This window comes from Notolepis coatsorum, assembly GCF_963971535.1.
Source record: "Notolepis coatsorum genome assembly, chromosome: 6".
In the NCBI taxonomy this organism is placed as follows: domain Eukaryota; kingdom Metazoa; phylum Chordata; class Actinopteri; order Aulopiformes; family Paralepididae; genus Notolepis; species Notolepis coatsorum.
The window spans coordinates 1,698,275-1,718,501 of NC_140170.1; the positions used below are offsets into that span (position 1 = coordinate 1,698,275).

Consider the following 20,227-nt stretch of genomic DNA (forward strand, 5'->3'; position numbering starts at 1 on the left):
ATCGTTGCAGCCCTACCACGAACCTTTTGAAGTGTGCCGCACGTTCACGTCAACGTTCACACGCACAATACACGCTTACCTAGGATTTGACTTGATTCAACAACAACAAAGCAGTCGGGGCAATGGCAAGCTGAAAACGGTTGCAAGTGTGGTTACACTTTACAAAGCTAGATGCAGACAACGCTCGCTGCAATATTATGTATTATATACAGTATATATTAACAAATTGTTCTAAATAATAATGATAATTATTTGAAGTTTGGAATAATTTTTTTTTTTTTACAACTGAGGTAGGTAGATTACATTTTTAGAGACTAAAGTACCGGAAAAAGGTACCGTTGGGTACCGGTATCGATTCACAGGTACTGGTACCGGTATCGGTTCAAATGTGAAAGGTTCCCAACCCTAGTTGTAATGTGAGGGGATTGCTGACCAACAAGAGCTTTGACAGTAAACACCAATCGTGTAAATACGGATTACTCATTGATTTGAGAACATCATAGACGACGACTGAATTGTTCTACTCTTCTTCTCGACCAAAGGCTGCCTTTCTGTCATTAATTAAATTATTAAATTAATTAAACTGGACTTTGAAGAATGAATGAATGAATGACTTTTATTTATATAGCACCCTTCACAGCACGAATGCACAGGGTGCTTGCTTTACACTACAGCGTAATATATAAAAAACACAACAAAACAAAATCAGAAATAAATGACAACAACAACAGACATCAGTTAAAAAAACAGTGAAACCAGATAAAAAAGTAGAATAAAAGAATTTGGATAAAATCATGAGTCACTAATTAAAAAACAAAACTATAGGAACAGTGAGGACAAGAAAGAGTGCCTATGTATGACCAAAGGCCTGTCTGAACAAATGTGTTTTTAGTTGTTTTTTAACACTTTCAGTGCCCAGCAGGGGGCGCACATTTAGTGCTTGAATGCCCACCATCCACTTCAATGTTAGTGGTAATATCGCCTAATCTATGTTTTAAATTATGGCTATGTGCCTAATCTGCCCGTCGCTTATCAATGACTCATTTTCCAGTCAACAATGCCGCAGCGGATTGTTTTTTTATCGGTTCATTTCCGTTTTATAGCATTTTGAAAAGCCCTAGTTTTCAAGGGAAAAAAAAGATTCTGTGATAAACGCCCTGTACTAGAATATTGTAGAACGTTGAAATTTTTCGGCCTATTTATGAATCGTTTTCAAATAAACGCTAGATTATCGATAGTATATGTGTACGTATGCACGCTGGTGCTGCGAGCTGAAAATCGATTCTCTTAGTTCCTGATCGCTCGCACAGTCAAACAGCCATATCACACATAGGGGAAAAGCTTATATCTCCGTGAAAACAGGTCTGATTATCCTAAGACTGGTAAAATAGATTCCTTACCTGAGATCAGATAGTATCCAAAAAGATTATTCCAATTCCTGATCGCCATTCCAAAAATCAATCCTTTTATTGATCCAATGCAACGTACTGTAAACACATATTCCACGCATTCCTGAGGCTCCACAATGACTGGGATCATCTCCGGTTACATGCGTGAGAAGTAAAATGTGGATTCCGGAGTTTTCTTTTCTCATCCATTTTCATTGAGTCCATTCCAAAAGGGTGCATTACCATCTGGGAGACGATAGGGGGCACTTTTTCCAAATCTGAGCTGCTACAGGGGCTGCTGTACCAACGGGAGACTCGGTTGATAAAATATGAATTCAGATCGCTTATAAAAAAATTAAACGATATTTGTCGTGATGGGCATTCAGGCGTTGGGCTGATAACACGAAATATGTCGTGATGGGCATTCAAAGTGTTAAAAGAGTTTTCAGAGGGGGCAGTTTGCAGGTCCAGGGGAAGTCTTTATTCATTGCACACATTGACAATGTCGTCATGCAGTCAATGACACACACACACACACACACACACACACACGCAATGGGCGGCACACACAGATACACAGATATCACTTACCTACTCTTACTAGTTACACTGCTGGACAGTATGACTTACTACCATAATATCCTGTATACTTGTATCACTGTACATATTAATATACAACATACATTTAATAACCTGTACATTGTATATTACTATTGCACTTTACTGTTACATTTGCACTCTGGTTGGATGCCAAACGTATTTTCGTTGTACGGTACTTGTGCTGCATGATGACAATACATTTGGAATCTAATCAAATCTAATATTGTAGGCTGTTTCACCTACCGTGAAACCGTGAAACAGAAAGCTGGCTCAGAGCAGAGGAGTTCTCGGTAATGTGAGACATTTTTCCCCACTAGCCTTTGTGGACCCTGTGTCTCTGACAACAGGCCTGCTCTGCACTGTGCAGGCAAACGCTGCAGAACGGGCCTCTCTGGCAGAGCGACAATGACACTATTTAACAACCCATCATCTACACTCACAGCACACACATCCACACGCACACACTCCCTTTAAATAAACACCCACTCTACTCACTTTAAACACTTTAACACACTTTATATTTATTAGCAAAGAGATTTGCACTACAATTCATACCTCATTGCACCTTACCCTAAGACAAGTTGTACCTGATCCCATTGCTGCATTGTACCTCACTGTTACTATTTTTTTTTTTACTCTGTATTGTATATTGTATTATGTATATTGATGACTGAACACTTTTTGTTTACATACTCTTGACTTTTTCTATTTAATACTTTTTATTAGGGATGTTCGATATTGGCTTTTTTACCGATACCGATATACCGATATTGTCCAACTCTTAATTTCCGATACCGATATCAACCGATACCGATATATGCAGGGTTTCCCCCCCCCAAAAACGGAATAATTTCAGGTAATTAACATTACATATCTCTTGTCATGGAATTAACACAACATTATTAGGGATGCTCGATATTGGCTTTTTTACCGATACCGATATACCGATATTGTCCAACTCTTAATTTCCGATACCGATATCAACCGATATCAACCGATACCGATATATGCAGGGTTTCCCCCCCAAAAAACTGAATAATTTCAGGTAATTAACATTACATATCTCTTGTTGTGGAATTAACACAACATTATGCATACTTTTGACAATAAATAAAATCAGAATTTGTTCTTACTTGCTTGCCTGGGTAAATAAAGGTTATAGAAATGTAAAAAAATATATAATAATAATATAAAAAAAAATTTAAACCGATACCGATATTTTCCAATATCACATTTTAATGCCGATATCGGCCGATAATATCGGTAGGCCGATAATATCGGACATCCCTAAACATTATTCATACTTTTGACGGTTAATAAAATAAGAATTTGTTCTTACTTACTTGCCTGTTTAAATAAATGTTAAATAAATGTAAAAAAATATATATATATATTTCTTTTTTGAAAACCGATACCGATAATTTCCGATATCACATTTTAATGCCAATATCAGCCGATAATATCGGACATCCCTACTTTTTATCTATTTTATCTAGCACACTCTCACAGGCTCATACAGAAAAAAGCATTTCATGGAAAAGTATTCTGTATTTTACTGTGACAACTATTAAAGAAACTTGAACTTGAAACTTGAGAACAGAGCTGGTAAAGCTCCGAGCTGGGGGCAGCGGGGGCCTAAAGGTTAGAGAAGCGGGGGTTTGTGACCGGAAGGTCGCCGGTTCGATCCCCCCGGACCGGCAGGAAAAAAGAATCGGGACTGGGGAAGTGAATTAATAATAACTCTCTCTCCCATACCCTTAACACCAACCGCTGAAGTGCCCTTGAGCAAGGCACTTAACCCCCAACTGCTCCCGTGGAGTTGCTCAGTGGCCAGACTGTGGTTGTACTGGGCGGCTCCCAGGTGTGAATGGAACTGTGTGAAGCAGGGCGTAGCTGGAAAACAGCATCCGTGCTCGGCGGACCTACCCTGGGTAAATAAAGGTGAAAAAAAGCTCATCTCTGGTAGAACAGAGCTGGTAGAACAGAGATGGTAGAACAGAGCTGGTAGAACAGAGATGGTAGAACAGAGCTGGTAGAACAGAGATGGTAAAATAGAGATGGTAGAACAGAGCTGGTAGAACAGAGATGGTAGAACAGAGATGGTAGAACAGAGCTGGTAGAACAGAGCTGGTGAGGCTCCTCTCTGGTAGAACAGAGCTGGTAGAACAGAGATGGTAAAATAGAGATGGTAGAACAGAGCTGGTAGAACAGAGCTGGTAGAACAGAGATGGTAGAACAGAGCTGGTAGAACAGAGCTGGTGAGGCTCCTCTCTGGTAGAACAGAGCTGGTAGAACAGAGATGGTAAAATAGAGATGGTAGAACAGAGCTGGTAGAACAGAGATGGTAGAACAGAGCTGGTGAGGCTCCTCTCTGGTAGAACAGAGCTGGTAGAACAGAGCTGGTATAACAGAGCTGGTAGAACAGAGATGGTAGAACAAAGCTGGTAGAACAAAGCTGGTAGAACAGAGATGGTAGAACAGAGATGGTAGAACAGAGCTGGTATAACAGAGATGGTAGAACAGAGATGGTAGAACAGAGCTGGTATAACAGAGATGGTAGAACAGAGCTGGTAGAACAGAGATGGTAGAACAGAGATGGTAGAACAGAGCTGGTAGAACAGAGCTGGTGAGGCTCCTCTCTGGTAGAACAGAGCTGGTAGAACAGAGATGGTAAAATAGAGATGGTAGAACAGAGCTGGTAGAACAGAGCTGGTAGAACAGAGATGGTAGAACAGAGCTGGTAGAACAGAGCTGGTGAGGCTCCTCTCTGGTAGAACAGAGCTGGTAGAACAGAGATGGTAAAATAGAGATGGTAGAACAGAGCTGGTAGAACAGAGATGGTAGAACAGAGCTGGTGAGGCTCCTCTCTGGTAGAACAGAGCTGGTAGAACAGAGCTGGTATAACAGAGCTGGTAGAACAGAGATGGTAGAACAAAGCTGGTAGAACAAAGCTGGTAGAACAGAGATGGTAGAACAGAGATGGTAGAACAGAGCTGGTATAACAGAGATGGTAGAACAGAGATGGTAGAACAGAGCTGGTATAACAGAGATGGTAGAACAGAGCTGGTAGAACAAAGCTGGTAGAACCGAGCTGGTAGAACAGAGCTGGTAGAACAGAGCTGGTAGAACAGAGATGGTAGAACCGAGCTGGTAGAACAGAGCTGGTAGAACAGAGCTGGTAGAACAGAGATGGTATAACAGAGCTGGTATAACAGAGATGGTAGAACAGAGATGGTAGAACAGAGATGGTAGAACAGAGTTGGTAGAACAGAGCTGGTAGAACAGAGCTGGTAGAACAAAGCTGGCAGAACAGAGATGGCAGAACAGAGATGGTAGAACAGAGATGGTAGAACAAAGCTGGCAGAACAGAGATGGTGAAGCTCCTCTCTGGTAGAACAGAGCTGGTAGAACAGAGATGGTAGAACAGAGCTGGTAGAACAGAGCTGGTAGAACAGAGCTGGTAGAACAGAGATGGTAGAACCGAGCTGGTAGAACCGAGCTGGTAGAGAACCGAGCTGGCAGAACAGAGCTGGCAGAACAAAGCTGGCAGAACAGAGCTGGCAGAACAGAGCTGGTAGAACTTCCACAGTTCTGAATGGGATTCATATATGAACACAGAATAACAAGGAATTCAGAGTCATATGGGAACATGTTGAATTGAAAATGGGGGACCCTGATGTAAACAAGATGAAAGTCTTTCTCTGGTCTGCATCCCCTTAACAATTGTGTGTATTGAGCCGTACTGTACTGTATCCATTCTGCTATCTGATAATAAAAGTTATCAATCAAATCAACCAATCAATCAATCAATCAATCAATCAATCAATCAATCAATCAAACAGAGACCAGGGCCCTCATGCATCAACGTGTTCTACGCACAGATCTGTGCTTACCCTGTGCGTACGATCATTTCTAAGCAAAGAGTGGGATTCATCAACTTCAACTTGAACTTGACTTCGTGCGTACATCTACGCACAGGTCAGACCTGGCGTACCTAGCTCCCAGTGGTAGAATATATTATTACAACAAGGAAATGAGCTTCTGTGCATAATAACACTGGCACGTTCTGTACGAACCGTAGTTCATTATAGTTCATTGTAAAATAGCAACAGTAGTGTAATTATGGTCAAAACCCTATAAATAGCATTTGGAATAATAGATCTTTCTCTCAGAATGAATGCAGCATGGTTTATATAGCGTTATCGGAATATACGGGGTGTAGGCTACTGACTGACTGCGCTCCGCGTAGCTTGATTGATTGATTGATTGAAAAGTTTATTAACAGATTGCAGAATGAGTACAGTACAGCTCAGTACATACAATTGTTAATTGGGGATGCAGACCAACTTCCGTCATGTTTACATCAGGGTCCCCCATTTCCAATTCATCATAAATCATAAAGCTCAACTCGTTATTATTCTGCGCAGACCGCAGAAACACGGGAACGTTTTGATTATATTTAAAAGGCTTTACGTTAAACGAAACAAGTGGAACTTCGAAGCTGTAAGCAGAATACAAGGCATATGAATATAGTGTTCTTCCCCCTTTTTACTGTATAAGAAAGAATAGACAACGCATTGCAATGACACTATAGTGGACAGACTATGTATATGATGGGATTCAAGTTCGCGTTTTTGTTGCTCATAGGCATGCTGTCAGAGTATGATATCTTAATCAAACATTCTAGAACATTTGTCGTCACAGATCATGTCCTAATAGAACATAGGCTATGGCATGGATCGTGATATTGTGTGGACTGTTATTATTACTGTACACCGGTACCACCCATTGCGACAACAGCCTTGTGAGTCCCGCACACAAACATGATGGAATTCAAGTTCATGTATTGAAAGGCAGGCTATCATACATGCAGTGAGATTCATTGTTCTTGTATATGCTCTCGTATTATATTGTTTATATAGGCTACCCAATACTGACATCAAAATAGATTGTAGTATGCCTCTAGAAATCATGCAGCAGGTAGAAGATTGACGGGGGATCCATCGCGATTTGGAATCAAATTGAGGAGAACTTTAATCCCTGGGGTATTAATCAAACAACACGGGAAAAGGCAGTCATATTCCAGCGCGGTCTTTATTAGCCGACAACAAAATAGATGCATCTAAAAATCATATAGCCAATCGAACACAACTAATAAAGGCATTCATATTACAGCACGGTTATAATGACACACAACCAACGCCAAACAGTGGTCAACGAACGGTCTTTATTAGTATTTTGAGCTGTCCAGGCAGAATTGCAGCAATGGTCTTAGGGAGCCGTTGATATCTGACATCACCGTTTACAAGTCCGCCTTTTATTTATCCCACAATACGCGATAGTGTCTTCTTGGTTCGACAGCAGTGAATTCTCCGTGGAGTTTCTCAGTGTCCCGCTCGGGTCCGTCCATTATTTCACATCCCATGGGGGGTGTTTCCTCATTTTCATGACCATATATGGATAATCATGCACGAGCATTGACGGTAGAACAAAGTGGTATTCATCAACACGGAGGACCATAGAGCCTGCGTACGCACGTGTGATGAATGCCGACTTCCCTGTGCGTGCGCTAGTTCTACATTCAGTGCTTACGTGTGGAAGTAGGTCAAGTTCTACGTCCACGTTGATGCATGAGGGCCCAGGGGTTTGTCCAAGTAGCAGGAAAGATCTTCATGGTAGAGTGGACAACATTTTCGAGTTTGTATGGACTTATAGCATAGGAAACATGAAATACTAAAAGGATAATCAAGCGTGTAACACTGCTATCGATATGCTTAATTAAGGTAATACATGTATAATTACTAGGGATGTCCGATATTATCGGCCTACCGATATTATCTGCCGATATTGGCATTAAAATGTGATATCGGAAAATATCTATCTGTTTTCAAAAAAAATAAATATATATATTTAAAAAAAATTGTTTTACATTTCTATAACCTTTATTTACCCAGGCAAGCAAGTAAGAACAAATTCTGATTTTATTTATTGTCAAAAGTATGCATAATGTTGTGTTAATTACACAACAAGAGATATATAATGTTAATTACCTGAAATTATTCCGTTTTTTGGGGGGGGAAACCCTGCATATATCGGTATTGGTTGATATCGGTTGATATCGGTATCGGAAATTAAGAGTTGGACTATATCGGTATCGGTAAAAAGCCAATATTGAGCATCCCTAATAATTACAGTAGAATGATGCTGCAAAAGTGAACTAAAGATGGAGAAAAGAAAAAGCAATTTGTTGGGATCCTGTTCCAGAATCATGGTGTTTTCCGTAAATAGGCACCGAATTGAATGGAATGAATTTTGATAATGGTGGCAGCGGCAGACTTTATGACCTCAGTGAGCAGTTTCATAGCCACTATATTTCATCATGTCCCCTCCCTGCTGATCTTCATACATTATGTATGGAGGACGACCGTTTTGCAGGGAACTGAATCTGGAGAACTCTCAAATTAGATCCTGGGGGTTACTGCTTTTTAGGCTGTTCGACAGCAACACCTCCATTACCACTGTGCTCTGTGAGCCGATTGGTTGGTTCAGTTGTCAGTCTGCGTATTGTAGGGATGGGCATCGATTCTCGAATATTCAAATAGTCGTTAAATTATAAAATTAATTGCTTAGGGCGGCTGGGTGGCTCAGCGGACCAACGCAAGAGACACCGGGTTCGAATCCGGCTGTCGGCGTTGCCTCCGGCTTGGGCCGGTCGTCATACTAACTCAATTGGCAGAGTTAGCGGGAGGAAGTCGATGGGTGGTAATCTGGACGTTGTGGACAGCAACTCCCACACGTTACACCTCGCCAATGAGAGTCCGCACTGGCAGGTGAAAAGATGTGACAGGCTGCCTCCTCGTGTATCGGAGGGGACACGTGATGCAAGGCTTCTATCCTCCCTACAACCGGCCAGTGGGGGGCATATGCGAGCAACGTTCAAGACAGGGGAGAATTGGCACAGCGAAATTGGGATGGGAGAAAAATTGAAAAAAAATAGGAGAAATAGTGGATCAAAAAAAGAATTACCTCGCTTGAAATTGCAACGTATTTCCCCATTGCCCATTTCTAAATCGTCTCGTTTAAAACAAAAAAAGCATGAACATTTGCATGGTGTACCTTTCTGTGCCTATTCATCCACAATCTATAGCTCAACAACAATCTATAGTAAACACACAACCTGTGAAAATACCCTTTTATATTTCCATCTCAGCCCTGTTAATTCCCATATATTCCCCCTAATTCCCACGGGAAGTTTCCACCTTTTTGAATATTCCCGGACTTTTGCAAACCCTAATCGGCAACATGTCGGCCGCCGGTCGCTTTTTTTCATGGTGACCTTTTTCAGAAGCGAATCAAAAATCTTCCAGAGATTCCGTGGCTATATTTAACCCCACCGGAACCAAATTCCACCCACCGTTACGTTGCCCTTGAGATGCACTTGGGGCTCTGGCTGGGCTCTCTCTGGGCTGTCATTCAGGAGAGATTGTAGGCTCTAATCGTGTCCTGTCTCTTGTTTCCTGTCTCTTGTTTCCGGCCTCCTAGCCAGACCAAAGCAGGTTGGAGTGCCCACTGAAGCGCCGCCACATGCAGCATCTCCCAACATTCCACAGGCTCCCCTGCCCACCAAACCTGGGGTAAGACTATATTTATTAGGGATGGGGAAAGAAAAAAGTTACGTAGTAGTATCACGATACTTTGCGTGGCGATACTGTATCGATACAGGGACTCCAAGTATCGATATTTGATTATTCATAAAAATAATTTTTTTTTTTTTTTTTGTATAAGGAAGTTGCATTGTTCATTTCAATACCTGTAATAGTACAGTAGTCCACACACACACACACATGTGTATTCAGTTAAGTTGGAATATGACAGTTCAGTTTGTCAGGTACATGCAACACAGATTACAGTGTTTACATCTGTCTGCTTGAGAAAATACCATGTTCTGCAATAAAAATTATTGAAGTGAGATGAACAGACTGAACTTTATTTTATTAGATAAAACATGTTGACAAAGTTTTACTTTGCAGTTGAAAAAATTAATTTGATAAAATAATTTTTTTTTAAATCGCAATACTCAGCGTATTGCGATATATTTAGTATCACCCCTATATTGCCATGCGATTTAAGACATGTTCTAAAAAATTGATTTCCCTAAACAATCACTCGAGCACTCTACTCTAGTAATTCATGCGAGTACTCGATCCGGGAAAACATGACTCGTGCCCATCCCTGATATATATTGTGGATGACGTGGATAGCTCTAGTATTGAGTGTCTGGGGGGTTGGTGTCTTTGTCCCAGGTCCAGCCCAGCGGTCCAGCCCCACCAGCGGAGCCCAGTCTGGCTGTGGACTCGGTGGAGAAGGTCCCCCCGAGACGGGACGGCTTCAGCGGCATTCCTCCACATGAGGGAAAGCAGCACACGCCACTCTACGAGCGGTCCTCCCCCGCCGTCAACCCTGCCCAGAGCTCCTCCCCCGCCGTCAACCCTGCCCAGAGCTCCTCCCCCGCCGTCAACCCTCCCCAGAGCTCCTCCCCCGCCGTCAACCCTCCCCAGAGCTCCTCCCCCACCGTCAACCCTGCCCAGAGCTCCTCCCCCACCGTCAACCCTGCCCAGAGCTCCTCCCCCACCGTCAACCCTGCCCAGAGCTCCTCCCCCACCGTCAACCCTGCCCAGAGCTCCTCCCCCACCATCAACCCTGCCCAGAGCTCCTCCCCCACCCTCAACCCTGCCCAGAGCTCCTCCCCCACCGCCAACCCTGCCCAGAGCTCCTCCCCCACCCTCAACCCTGCCCAGAGCTCCTCCCCCACCCTCAACCCTGCCCAGGGTAGCAGCCCTAATGACACCGATCTCTCCACCGTCAACCCTGCCCAGGGTAGCAGGGTTGATCTCTCCATCATCAAGCCTGCCCAGGGTAGCAGCCCTAACCACACCGATCTCTCCATTGTCAAACCTGCCCAGGGTAGCAGCTCTAACGGCACTGATCTCCCTAACGACACCAAGGACACGTCACTCTTCAACGCCTCTTCGACATCCTCCTCTTCAGAGAACGAGGAAAACACAACTGCCAAGTGAGTTACGAAAACATTTTCTTGTAAGAAAAAAAAAAGTTGAATTGATTTTGTATAGTTTTACTATTTACTAATCTAGAAATATTTTTTAATGCATTGCAAAAACAAACGAGGGCTAAATGTGTTTTCTAGGCGGTGGGTATTTCACTGTGATATTGTGCTCATATTATTGGTGAACTACCTCCTGCCGCATTTTCAGGACTTGTGACTCGACTTGAGCACTGATGACTTGGACTTGGACTCGAGCATTGACTGCATTCGGACTCGGACTTGTTAATTGATAAATACTGTAACTGAGGGGTACAATTCCCTGACTGTATTGATAAGTATGGTATTATTAAACCACTACCGCTTGTACTTTAACTTCTGGCCATCCAGTACATGATATAGATATGATGAACACTTTCCCACCTGATGAAACGAAGTCCACACAAATGTATAAATCGAATATTTTATATAGCAAAGGGTATATACAACGTTCACTTAATGACATTTATGATTTGAAATGCACTTGTATGGCAAATGAGTATTCGTAGGTAAATCAACATTGAATGTCCAATCTCTGGTTACGCAGGGAGTAAGTATACAACCCGGTTCTTTAGGGAACTATAGCGATGGTACTTAAATGATTATAGCTGGATACACTAAGGGGGGGGGGTCCCGCTGGTTGTAAGACAGTAGGGGGGGGTTAGAAGAGCCGCTGGCGGTATCCCATCTGGCCGACGATTTCTTGGGAGAATTCAGAGTCCTGAACACGATGCCCACAGAACCTCGGTCCGCAGATGAATACAGCTGGACCCTCTGGTGGACGGTAGCTGCCGGTCCACAGATGAAGAGACGTGAGGTGACCTCACTCGGGGTAGAGCGCCGTCTCACCTGGACTCCTCTCCGGGGGGTAGTTCCAACACTCAGCAGTGTTGGCCGTTATCCATGGAATAATCAAAGCACCCAAAGCATGTAGATAATCCAAGCCGTGGAAGGCTCGCCGTCGTCCGGGTAAAGTAATCCAATGTACAGGTCCACTCGTCCTGGCCCGGAGCTCCTCGGATGCAAGCACCACACGTGGTCTGCCCAGCCTGGTTAAGACTCCAGATAACGTCAGGAACGATGGGGGTACTGCTCACTTTATAACTCTAACCGAACGATGCACCATACATAATAGACCATTATTAGCTTAATAGAAATACGTCCAACTCGACGGTATAGTGCCAAACTATGACAATTCAACTATTAATCCACACGATGTCTCAATGCCTATTCTGAGGCCAAGTAGGCCTTACTACACCACACGTGCGTCGTGGGTGAGGCTTTGCGTCTGTTACTAGGTTGGAGGGTAAAGAACTAATGGACTAAAAGAAAGTTCTACTTTACTTGCGCCATATATATATGCGCTGTGAACAAATAGTACCATTCGTATTTCGCCAGATGTATTCCTACGCGGAACCGGGCTTGCCACGACATGTTGGGCGGCACGATTGAACTTGAACCAAGGGGCATGGCTGCTGGCGCCAGGTTCTCGTCCAATGGTAGAATGAAACTATTATGGGCTGTTTAGTAGACTAAAGGGATATTCAGTGCATATTGTACAAGGAATATACAGGGGATATCAAACGATATACAAATACTATTAAATATATATATATAAATAAATATATATATTCGGTTTAATCTGATCCTTCACAACAGCCGCCCCCTAATTAGTCCCACCTAATTAGCTAAGCAGAGACAGATTAACCGCACTGTCTACCACTCAAGGTCCGCTGTAAGGGTCAGTCAACTCACAAAGTCATGGGGTCATGGTCATCATCGATAGTGTCTGGGAGTCGGGGCAGTTCTATTAGCCTCGCCACGGGTCGTGTGTAAGTTCGCCCTTGGACGAGCACTTCAGCTGCTCGGACCTTGCCATCGGCACCGGTGATCACTTTGCTTACGCGGCCAGCCGGCCACATAGCTCTGGGTAGTGACTGGTCGATAATCATGACGACTGTTCCTTCTGTCAAATTGTCTCTCTCTTTTACCCACTTCTGGCGGGTCTGTAGAGACGGTAGGTAGTGGAGTAGGAAGCTGCTCCAAAACTTATCAGCTAGCACTTGACTGTACCTCCACATTCTTCGGCCGTTCGCTTCTTCAGGTCTGTACATTGTCTGGGGTAGCGCGGGGTCCAGCCGCCCCATTAAGAGTGTGTTGGGGGTGACTGGGTCGACATCTGCTATATCACTGGAGACGTAACCGAGGGGTTTTGAGTTCAATACTCCTTCGATCTCCGTGAGGACTGTCATTAGGACTTCCTCCGCCACAGTCTGGGCCCCAAGCACGGCGTACAGGGCTGTCTTTATAGAACGTACTTCTCTTTCCCAGGTTCCACCGAAGTGGGGTGCGTTCGGGGGATTAAACTGGAAGTCAATCTGGGATGGAGCGAGGTGGGTCTTAAGTTCTGGGCCCATAGCTTGGAAGCTCTCTCTCAGCTCTCTTTCTCCGCCTTTGAAGTTTGTCCCGTGATCAGACAATAATGTAGACGGTTTTCCTTTCCGTGATGTGAATCTTCGGAAGGCCATAAGGAATGAGTCTGTGCTCATAGTCGGAAGGAGTTCGATATGTATCGCTCTGGTGGTCATGCATTTGAATACAATACCCCACCGCTTCTCGGTTCCTCTTCCTCTCTTTATATACAACGGGCCAAAACAGTCCATACCTGTGGAGTGGAATGGCTTGTCGCCGAGTCGGAGGCGACAGGGGGGTAAGTCAGCCATCCGGGGTATGCTGGGCTGCGCGCGCCACTTTCGGCAGTCTAGACAGGTTCGCTGGAAGCGTCGCACCGCTTCTCTTCCTTGAAGTATCCAATAGCGACGTCTGATCTCCGCGAAGACTCTCTCTGCTCCTGCATGGTGTACATCCTCGTCGTATTTCTTTATGATCAGCTCTGTGACCTTGTGTCGGCTGTTCAAGACTATCGGGTACTTAACGTCATCCGGTAGATCGGGGGCTCTCCGCAGGCGACCACCCACTCTGATGAGATTATGGGCGTCACTCTCGGGTGCCAGGTGGAGCAGTCTGCTGTCTGATGGGACGGGCTTTCCTCCCTGTAGACAGTCTAGCTCATCAGGGAACGAGTCTCTCTGGGCTCGTTGTAGTAGAAGAAGTTCTGCTTCTTCGTAGTCAGCTGCTGAAATGTCAGTGGTGGACTGAATCTCTGGGTGGTGCCACAGGAATGTCTTTAGCTGCGCACTCTGTAGGGTAATGCAGTCATCTATGTTGGGGTCTGTGGAGGCGACTGTGCTCAGTCCACAGAACATAGGTTTCTTGTTCTCAGCCTCCTCTTTACTTGCTTCCCGTGGGGTGGGCGTAGGCCACTCTTCTTCCGGGAGCTTGAGGAATTCTGGTCCGTCACTGTAGATGTTGCGACGGGTGAGGTCATCTAGGGACATTCCCCGGGTGATGACGTCAGCTGGGTTGTGTTTGGTGTCCACATACCGCCAGCTCGCTGCTTCTGTTAACTCTTGAATCTCTGTGACTCTGACTCCCACGAAGACTTTGTATCTGCATGAATCAGACTTGATCCATGTGAGTACTGTCGTGGAATCTGACCACAAGATTGTTCTGTGCACCGGAATGGTGAGTTCACGTTGGATTAACGTGGCTAGATGCGCTCCTGCTAGGGCTGCGCAGAGCTCTAGACGCGGGATAGATTGTTGCTTTCGTGGGGCTATTCTTGAGCGAGCCAGGATGAAAGCGGTGTGTATCTCTCCTCCTTTCTCTTGGGCACGCAAGTAGGCCACCGATCCATAGGCTACTTCGGAGGCGTCGCTGAAGACGTGTAGATCCATCTTGCATGTCTCTGGCCTCACTGTGGATGGGAAGTAGCTGCGGCGTATATTGACGCCTGGGAGTGAGCGGAGTTCCGTCTCCCACTCTCTCAATGTGGAGGCAAGGTGTGCGGGTATTGGGTCGTCCCAGCCCTGGACCTTGTCCCATAGTGCTCGTACAATCATCTTTGCCCTGGTGGTGTAAGGTAGAATACATCCCAACGGGTCATATTGTCTGGCGAGTGTTCTGTACACACTCCGTCTGGTGGTCGGTGTCGCCGTCGACCTTCCCTGCTCTGGAGTCAGGGGTTTGTGTCTATAGTGGAGCGAGTCTGTTTTGAAGCGCCAGACTAGTCCTAGTGTCATTTCTTGGGCTTCTCCTGGGATGGTCGCCATCCAGGTCTCGCTGCTGGCAGCCTTGTCCGCGGGGGAGAGGCTGCGCAATACGTGCGGGTCACTGCTGGCCCACTGCCTGAGATCAAGGCCGCCTTTGATCAGGGAGGCGCGTAGCTTGATTAGGAGAGCCTCGGCTTCTTCTTGAGTCGAAACGCTTTGTAAACAGTTGTCCACGTAGAAACTGTTCTTCACACTGTGTCGGACCTCTTCATCTGCTGCTGGGTCCTCTGCGACGTGTTTCTGTAGTGCAAATGTAGCACAGCACGGGCTGCATGTGGTTCCGAAGGGGAGTACTTCCCACTGGTAGATGGCTGGGTTCTCATCTCCGATCCTCTCTCTCCATAGGAACCGCAGCAGGGGCTTGTCCTCCTCCACTAGTCTCACCTGCAGGAACATCCCTTTGATATCCCCGCTGATAGCCACCTTGTCCTGGCGGAAGCGCAGTAGCACGCCCAGTAGGGAGGGGCCGAGTGTGGGGCCGGGCAAGAGCTCTTTATTCAGATTTTGGGATCCGATCTGGTAGCTGCAGTTGAACACAATGCGATCCTTGCCGTTGTGGTGGACCTTGTGATGCGGCACGTACCATGATTCGGTCGTCTGATCGGCCTCTTTAATGTCAATCTTTGTCACGTGTCCCGCTGTGATTAGCTTCTCAATCTCAGCGCGGTACACACTCTCTTGAGCGGGGTCTTTGGCTAGGCGCCGCTCTGTGTTCAATAGATAGCGCTCCGTGGCGTCTTTCTTTGCGTGAAAGGTGGGCATTCCCTCTCGCCTCAGGAGTGGAGTTGCGTATCTCATCACTCCGCCGACTGTGACTCTCTTTGTCCCTTGCTCGAGTAGGTTGATGGCGTAAATGTCTTCTTTAGAAGGAATATCTTTCTTTTCGTTCTTAAAGGGCATTGTCTCTAGTGTCCATAGCCTCTCGACATGCTGCAGGAGAGTGGTGTCTTCTTCTGTCGTTCTGGAGTGGAGGCAGCTAGTGGCTGCTGTTCGGTTGAGGGATTTAGCGAGGGGGCCTTGTAGTGTCCACCCTAGGCGGGTCTCGACTGCTGCAGGACAGCCTCGGGGTCCTGTATGGACCCGGTCAATCGGGACTATGAGTTCTGCATGGTCGGAGCCTATCAGCAGGGTCGGGGTGGCGCCGTCTATGAGCGGGATAGGTAGTTGACGCAGGTGCACATATTTATCCATCAGCTTGGCGATGGGGTAGGTGTACTGCGATAGTCCTATTTCTTGGCTGGTGAAAGCATTCGTAATCCTATACCGTCGCTCTGGCTGCCCGCTTGCTGCGATAGTGAAGGAGACATTCTCGCCCTTTATCGTCTTTAAATCTCTTCTTATTGTCCGAATCGTCATTTGGTTCTCGCTCCCCCGCAGTCCCAGCTGGGCCGCAGCGGACGCGAGCAGAAGGGTCTTCTCTGACCCGTCATCAAGGACGGCGTAAGTGTCCATGACTTTATCTTGGTAGCTCAATGTCACACGGACTACCTTTAAGAGCACTTGGGCGCCGCTGCTGCTGGCGGGGTCAATGTACATGACACTTGCCTTGGTGCCGCTCGATGGTGCAGGTGTAGGCCTTCTTCTGTTACTGTCGTGTAGTATATCTAGATGGGCTCCGTCGCACCGACTGCACCTTTTCTTTAGGCGGCATTCGGCTGCCATGTGACTGCGCGCACATCGGTAACAGCGCCTGTTGGACTTTATCCATTGACTCACTTCTTCTGCATTCATCTTTGTGAACAGGTCACATTGTGACAGCCAGTGTTCTTTCTCACAGTAGGGGCACACCATCTTCCACTTCTCTTTTCTCGAGGGGGTACTGTGGCTCTTACTGCTCGGTACTGACTCTGATTGGTGCATGACAGTCACCGATCTTCTTCCATCGTTTATTCTCCTGGGTCCCTCTCTGGAGCTTGGCGTGCTCCGCCCGAACGTATCCAGTCGTAAGCTGCTGACTTCTCTCGCCAGGAAGTCGGCTAGATCAAGGAGGGATGGTTCGGGGCCGTTAGGATCCCGGTGGTCTCTCTGCCGCCTAAAACGCTCTTGTCTTGCGGGTGGCAGCTTCTCCAAAATCCTCTCGACGTTAGAGTTGGCGTATAGCTCATGCATGCCCTTTTCCCGTTGCGCTCCCAGCATCCCTACCAGGGACTGCACTTTGATTGACAGGTCGTCTAATGAGCGATTGTCTGTTGCTGGGGGTAGGCGATCAATATGCCTTATCTCTTGGATTACGTAATCCCATATACGTCCATATCTCTGGTCCAGCGCTGCTAGAGCTGCGGTGTATGGGGTCGTAGAGGTGGCATAGGCTAGCGCTATATTGTGCGCTCGCGGTACTTTCAGGTGCTTCAGTAATATTGCATACTTGTGGCGTTCATCAGCGACATCCACCATCATTGTCTCTAAGCACATCCGGAGCTCCGTGTACTGTGCTCGATTCTCATAGGTGAAGTCTGGAAACGACGGCGTGGCAATGTATGACGCCGTGGATGGCTGATACATCGGCGATCGTTGGGGGAGAGACCTCCTAGGCGAGTCTCCTCTTGCGCCTCTCTGTGGGCTGGTACCGACAGGGTACCATGGCCCGCTGGTCCAGGTGCTATTCCTCGGGGCTGGTCGTGCGTCGTGCTCACCCGTGAATAGAGTCGGGGGTCTGTAGCGCAGCGCCGCGGGGGTATAGCCTGGGCTGTACTGGACCTCCTGGTCCGGTGGAGTTCTGTGCTGTCGTCGGGCTTGGTTCTCCTCCTCTCCCTCTTCTTCTTCTATCAGGTCCTCTAGATCCTGTAGTCGTTTATTTTGCTTCTCCGCAGTGTATGCCGCTCCTTCCTTGTAGCTGGGTCTCGCTTGGACCGGTCTGGGAAGGGGGTCTGCGGGGGGTATAGGCTTGGTCTGTTGGTCAAGTTCAGGGTCGCTTGCTCGGTTAGGAGACGCTGCCCTTGACTGTTGTCTCGACGAGTTCCTTGAACCCCTGGCGGAGGGAGAGGGTGTTGCCTTGAGGATCAGCTGCTCCATTAGCTGCGCTTGTAACTTGTCGCGCTCGACCTCGCGCTTGGTGAGATCTGCTTCTCTTTGGGCACCGGCAGCGGCGCGCTGGGCGTCGGCCCGGTCTCTTGCCATGTTCTCTTCCGTCTGAAGGCGTCTCATCTCCAGGCGTATGCGCCCTTCTTCGCTCCGTTGCTGTGCTTGGAGTCGATCGTGTTCGCCCTGAAGTCGATCGCGTTCACCCTGAAGTCGATCGCGTTCGGTAGAGGCTGTCAGGCTGACGAGGAACGCCTGTTGTAGCATCCTCTCCGCTTCGCTGGGGGAAGACGGTTGTAGAGGTGAGCCGCTCCTGGGTGAGCCGCTCGTGGGGGAGTCCTGGAGCTCTATTTCCTCGGCGCTCTCCTCCTCTTCTTCCGTGCAGAGTTCTCTCTCTGTAGGGTTGTCTTCCTCCCGGGGCTGGTCGGGGACTACTTCTTCGGTATTGGCGGGGGGTAAAGGCATGTCAGCTCCCTCCTGGTCCCCACCGTGAGCTTGGTCAGTTCCATTAGAACCCACTAGGGCAGGGGTGGGCAATTATTTTTCCCGGGGGGCCGAATGAGCAACTGAAAATATGTTGGGGGGCCGGGCCAAAATTCCAAACTCAATTATGCATAATATACATTTTATTTCTATATAAAAAGCAGTAAATGGCATTGTTTTGACCCCTGGTAAGAGTGTATGTTATTATTTGGCAATTAAAAGGTGAGGTTAGCTTTCAAAAATATCATTTATTCAAATAGAATTTATTTCCAAAATGATAAACTAAATGTGAAACATGAATAACGAGTTTCTATTGTTTCTATTGAAACAAGGATTTTCTTAGCTTTCTAAAGACATCACATCATCTTATAGCAAAAATAAACAAGACATGTCACTGAACTGTGTAAAGAAAAGTGTCCCCGTTTTGTAGCCTTTTTTACTTTACATGCCTATATTAAACATTTAAGAAAAAAAAATATCAAGTGTCCCATTTCACTTGTTATATTTCCACATTTTAGTGTTCTTCAGTTCTTTTTTGTTTCATTCAGTGTGAGAAATCCTGTCTCTGTTGAGCTTTAACAAGTCCATCAAAGTCAGGTTGCATGTCTGAGGTGGAGATGCGAAGCAAAGCTGCCAGATGTTCATCAGTGAGAGAGGATCTGTACCTGGACTAAATGTCATGACTGAGAATGTCTGTACACATATGTAGGTGGATCCAAAGAGAACCAACATCTTCTGAGCATGTCTCCTAAGCGTATATTGTGCGTGTGAACGTTGACATGAAGAAAAAAAAAGTATATAAAAAAAAAAAAAAAATATATTAAAAAAAGAATATTTTTTTTATTTATTTTTTATTTTTTTTTATTATCATGTAATCTTTCGCGGGCCGGTCAGAATCATCCCGCGGGCCGGATGCGGCCCGCGGGCCGTACAATGCCCAGGTCTGCACTAGGGCCTCTGTGGTCGGGGAAACCTGGTCGTTAAGGTCAGACATAATTTTACTTTCTACTTTTACCGCGTTTACCGTTTGTCGAAGGCTAGGTAGTTGACTGACAGCGTAATCCTCTAAGTACTGAGGTGGCTGTCGTCTGCGCTGCGGGCGTTCTACGTTAGGAGGACCGTTTCGTGGACTGTTCATCATAGGCCATTTCAATATTAATAACACTATATTAATATTACACTAGTTACCCTCCGGCTCGAAGGACCAATTGTAACTGAGGGGTACAATTCCCTGACTGTATTGATAAGTATGGTATTATTAAACCACTACCGCTTGTACTTTAACTTCTGGCCATCCAGTACATGATATAGATATGATGAACACTTTCCCACCTGATGAAACGAAGTCCACACAAATGTATAAATCGAATATTTTATATAGCAAAGGGTATATACAACGTTCACTTAATGACATTTATGATTTGAAATGCACTTGTATGGCAAATGAGTATTCGTAGGTAAATCAA

At 46.1% G+C, this 20,227-nt stretch overlaps 1 protein-coding gene across 3 annotated transcripts in view; it reads left to right on the forward strand.

Moving 5' to 3' along the window:
* Positions 1–20,227, forward strand: part of LOC311230620 (constitutive coactivator of PPAR-gamma-like protein 1 homolog) — a 138,919-nt gene that overhangs the window by 36,668 nt on the left and 82,024 nt on the right. For all 3 annotated transcript variants that reach the window (XM_084316955.1, XM_084316956.1, XM_084316957.1), the window contains exons 6-7: positions 9,531–9,622; positions 10,292–11,061. In XM_084316955.1, the coding sequence (XP_084173081.1) occupies positions 9,531–9,622; positions 10,292–11,061 (862 nt within the window). The remainder of the gene's footprint in view (positions 1–9,530; positions 9,623–10,291; positions 11,062–20,227) is intronic.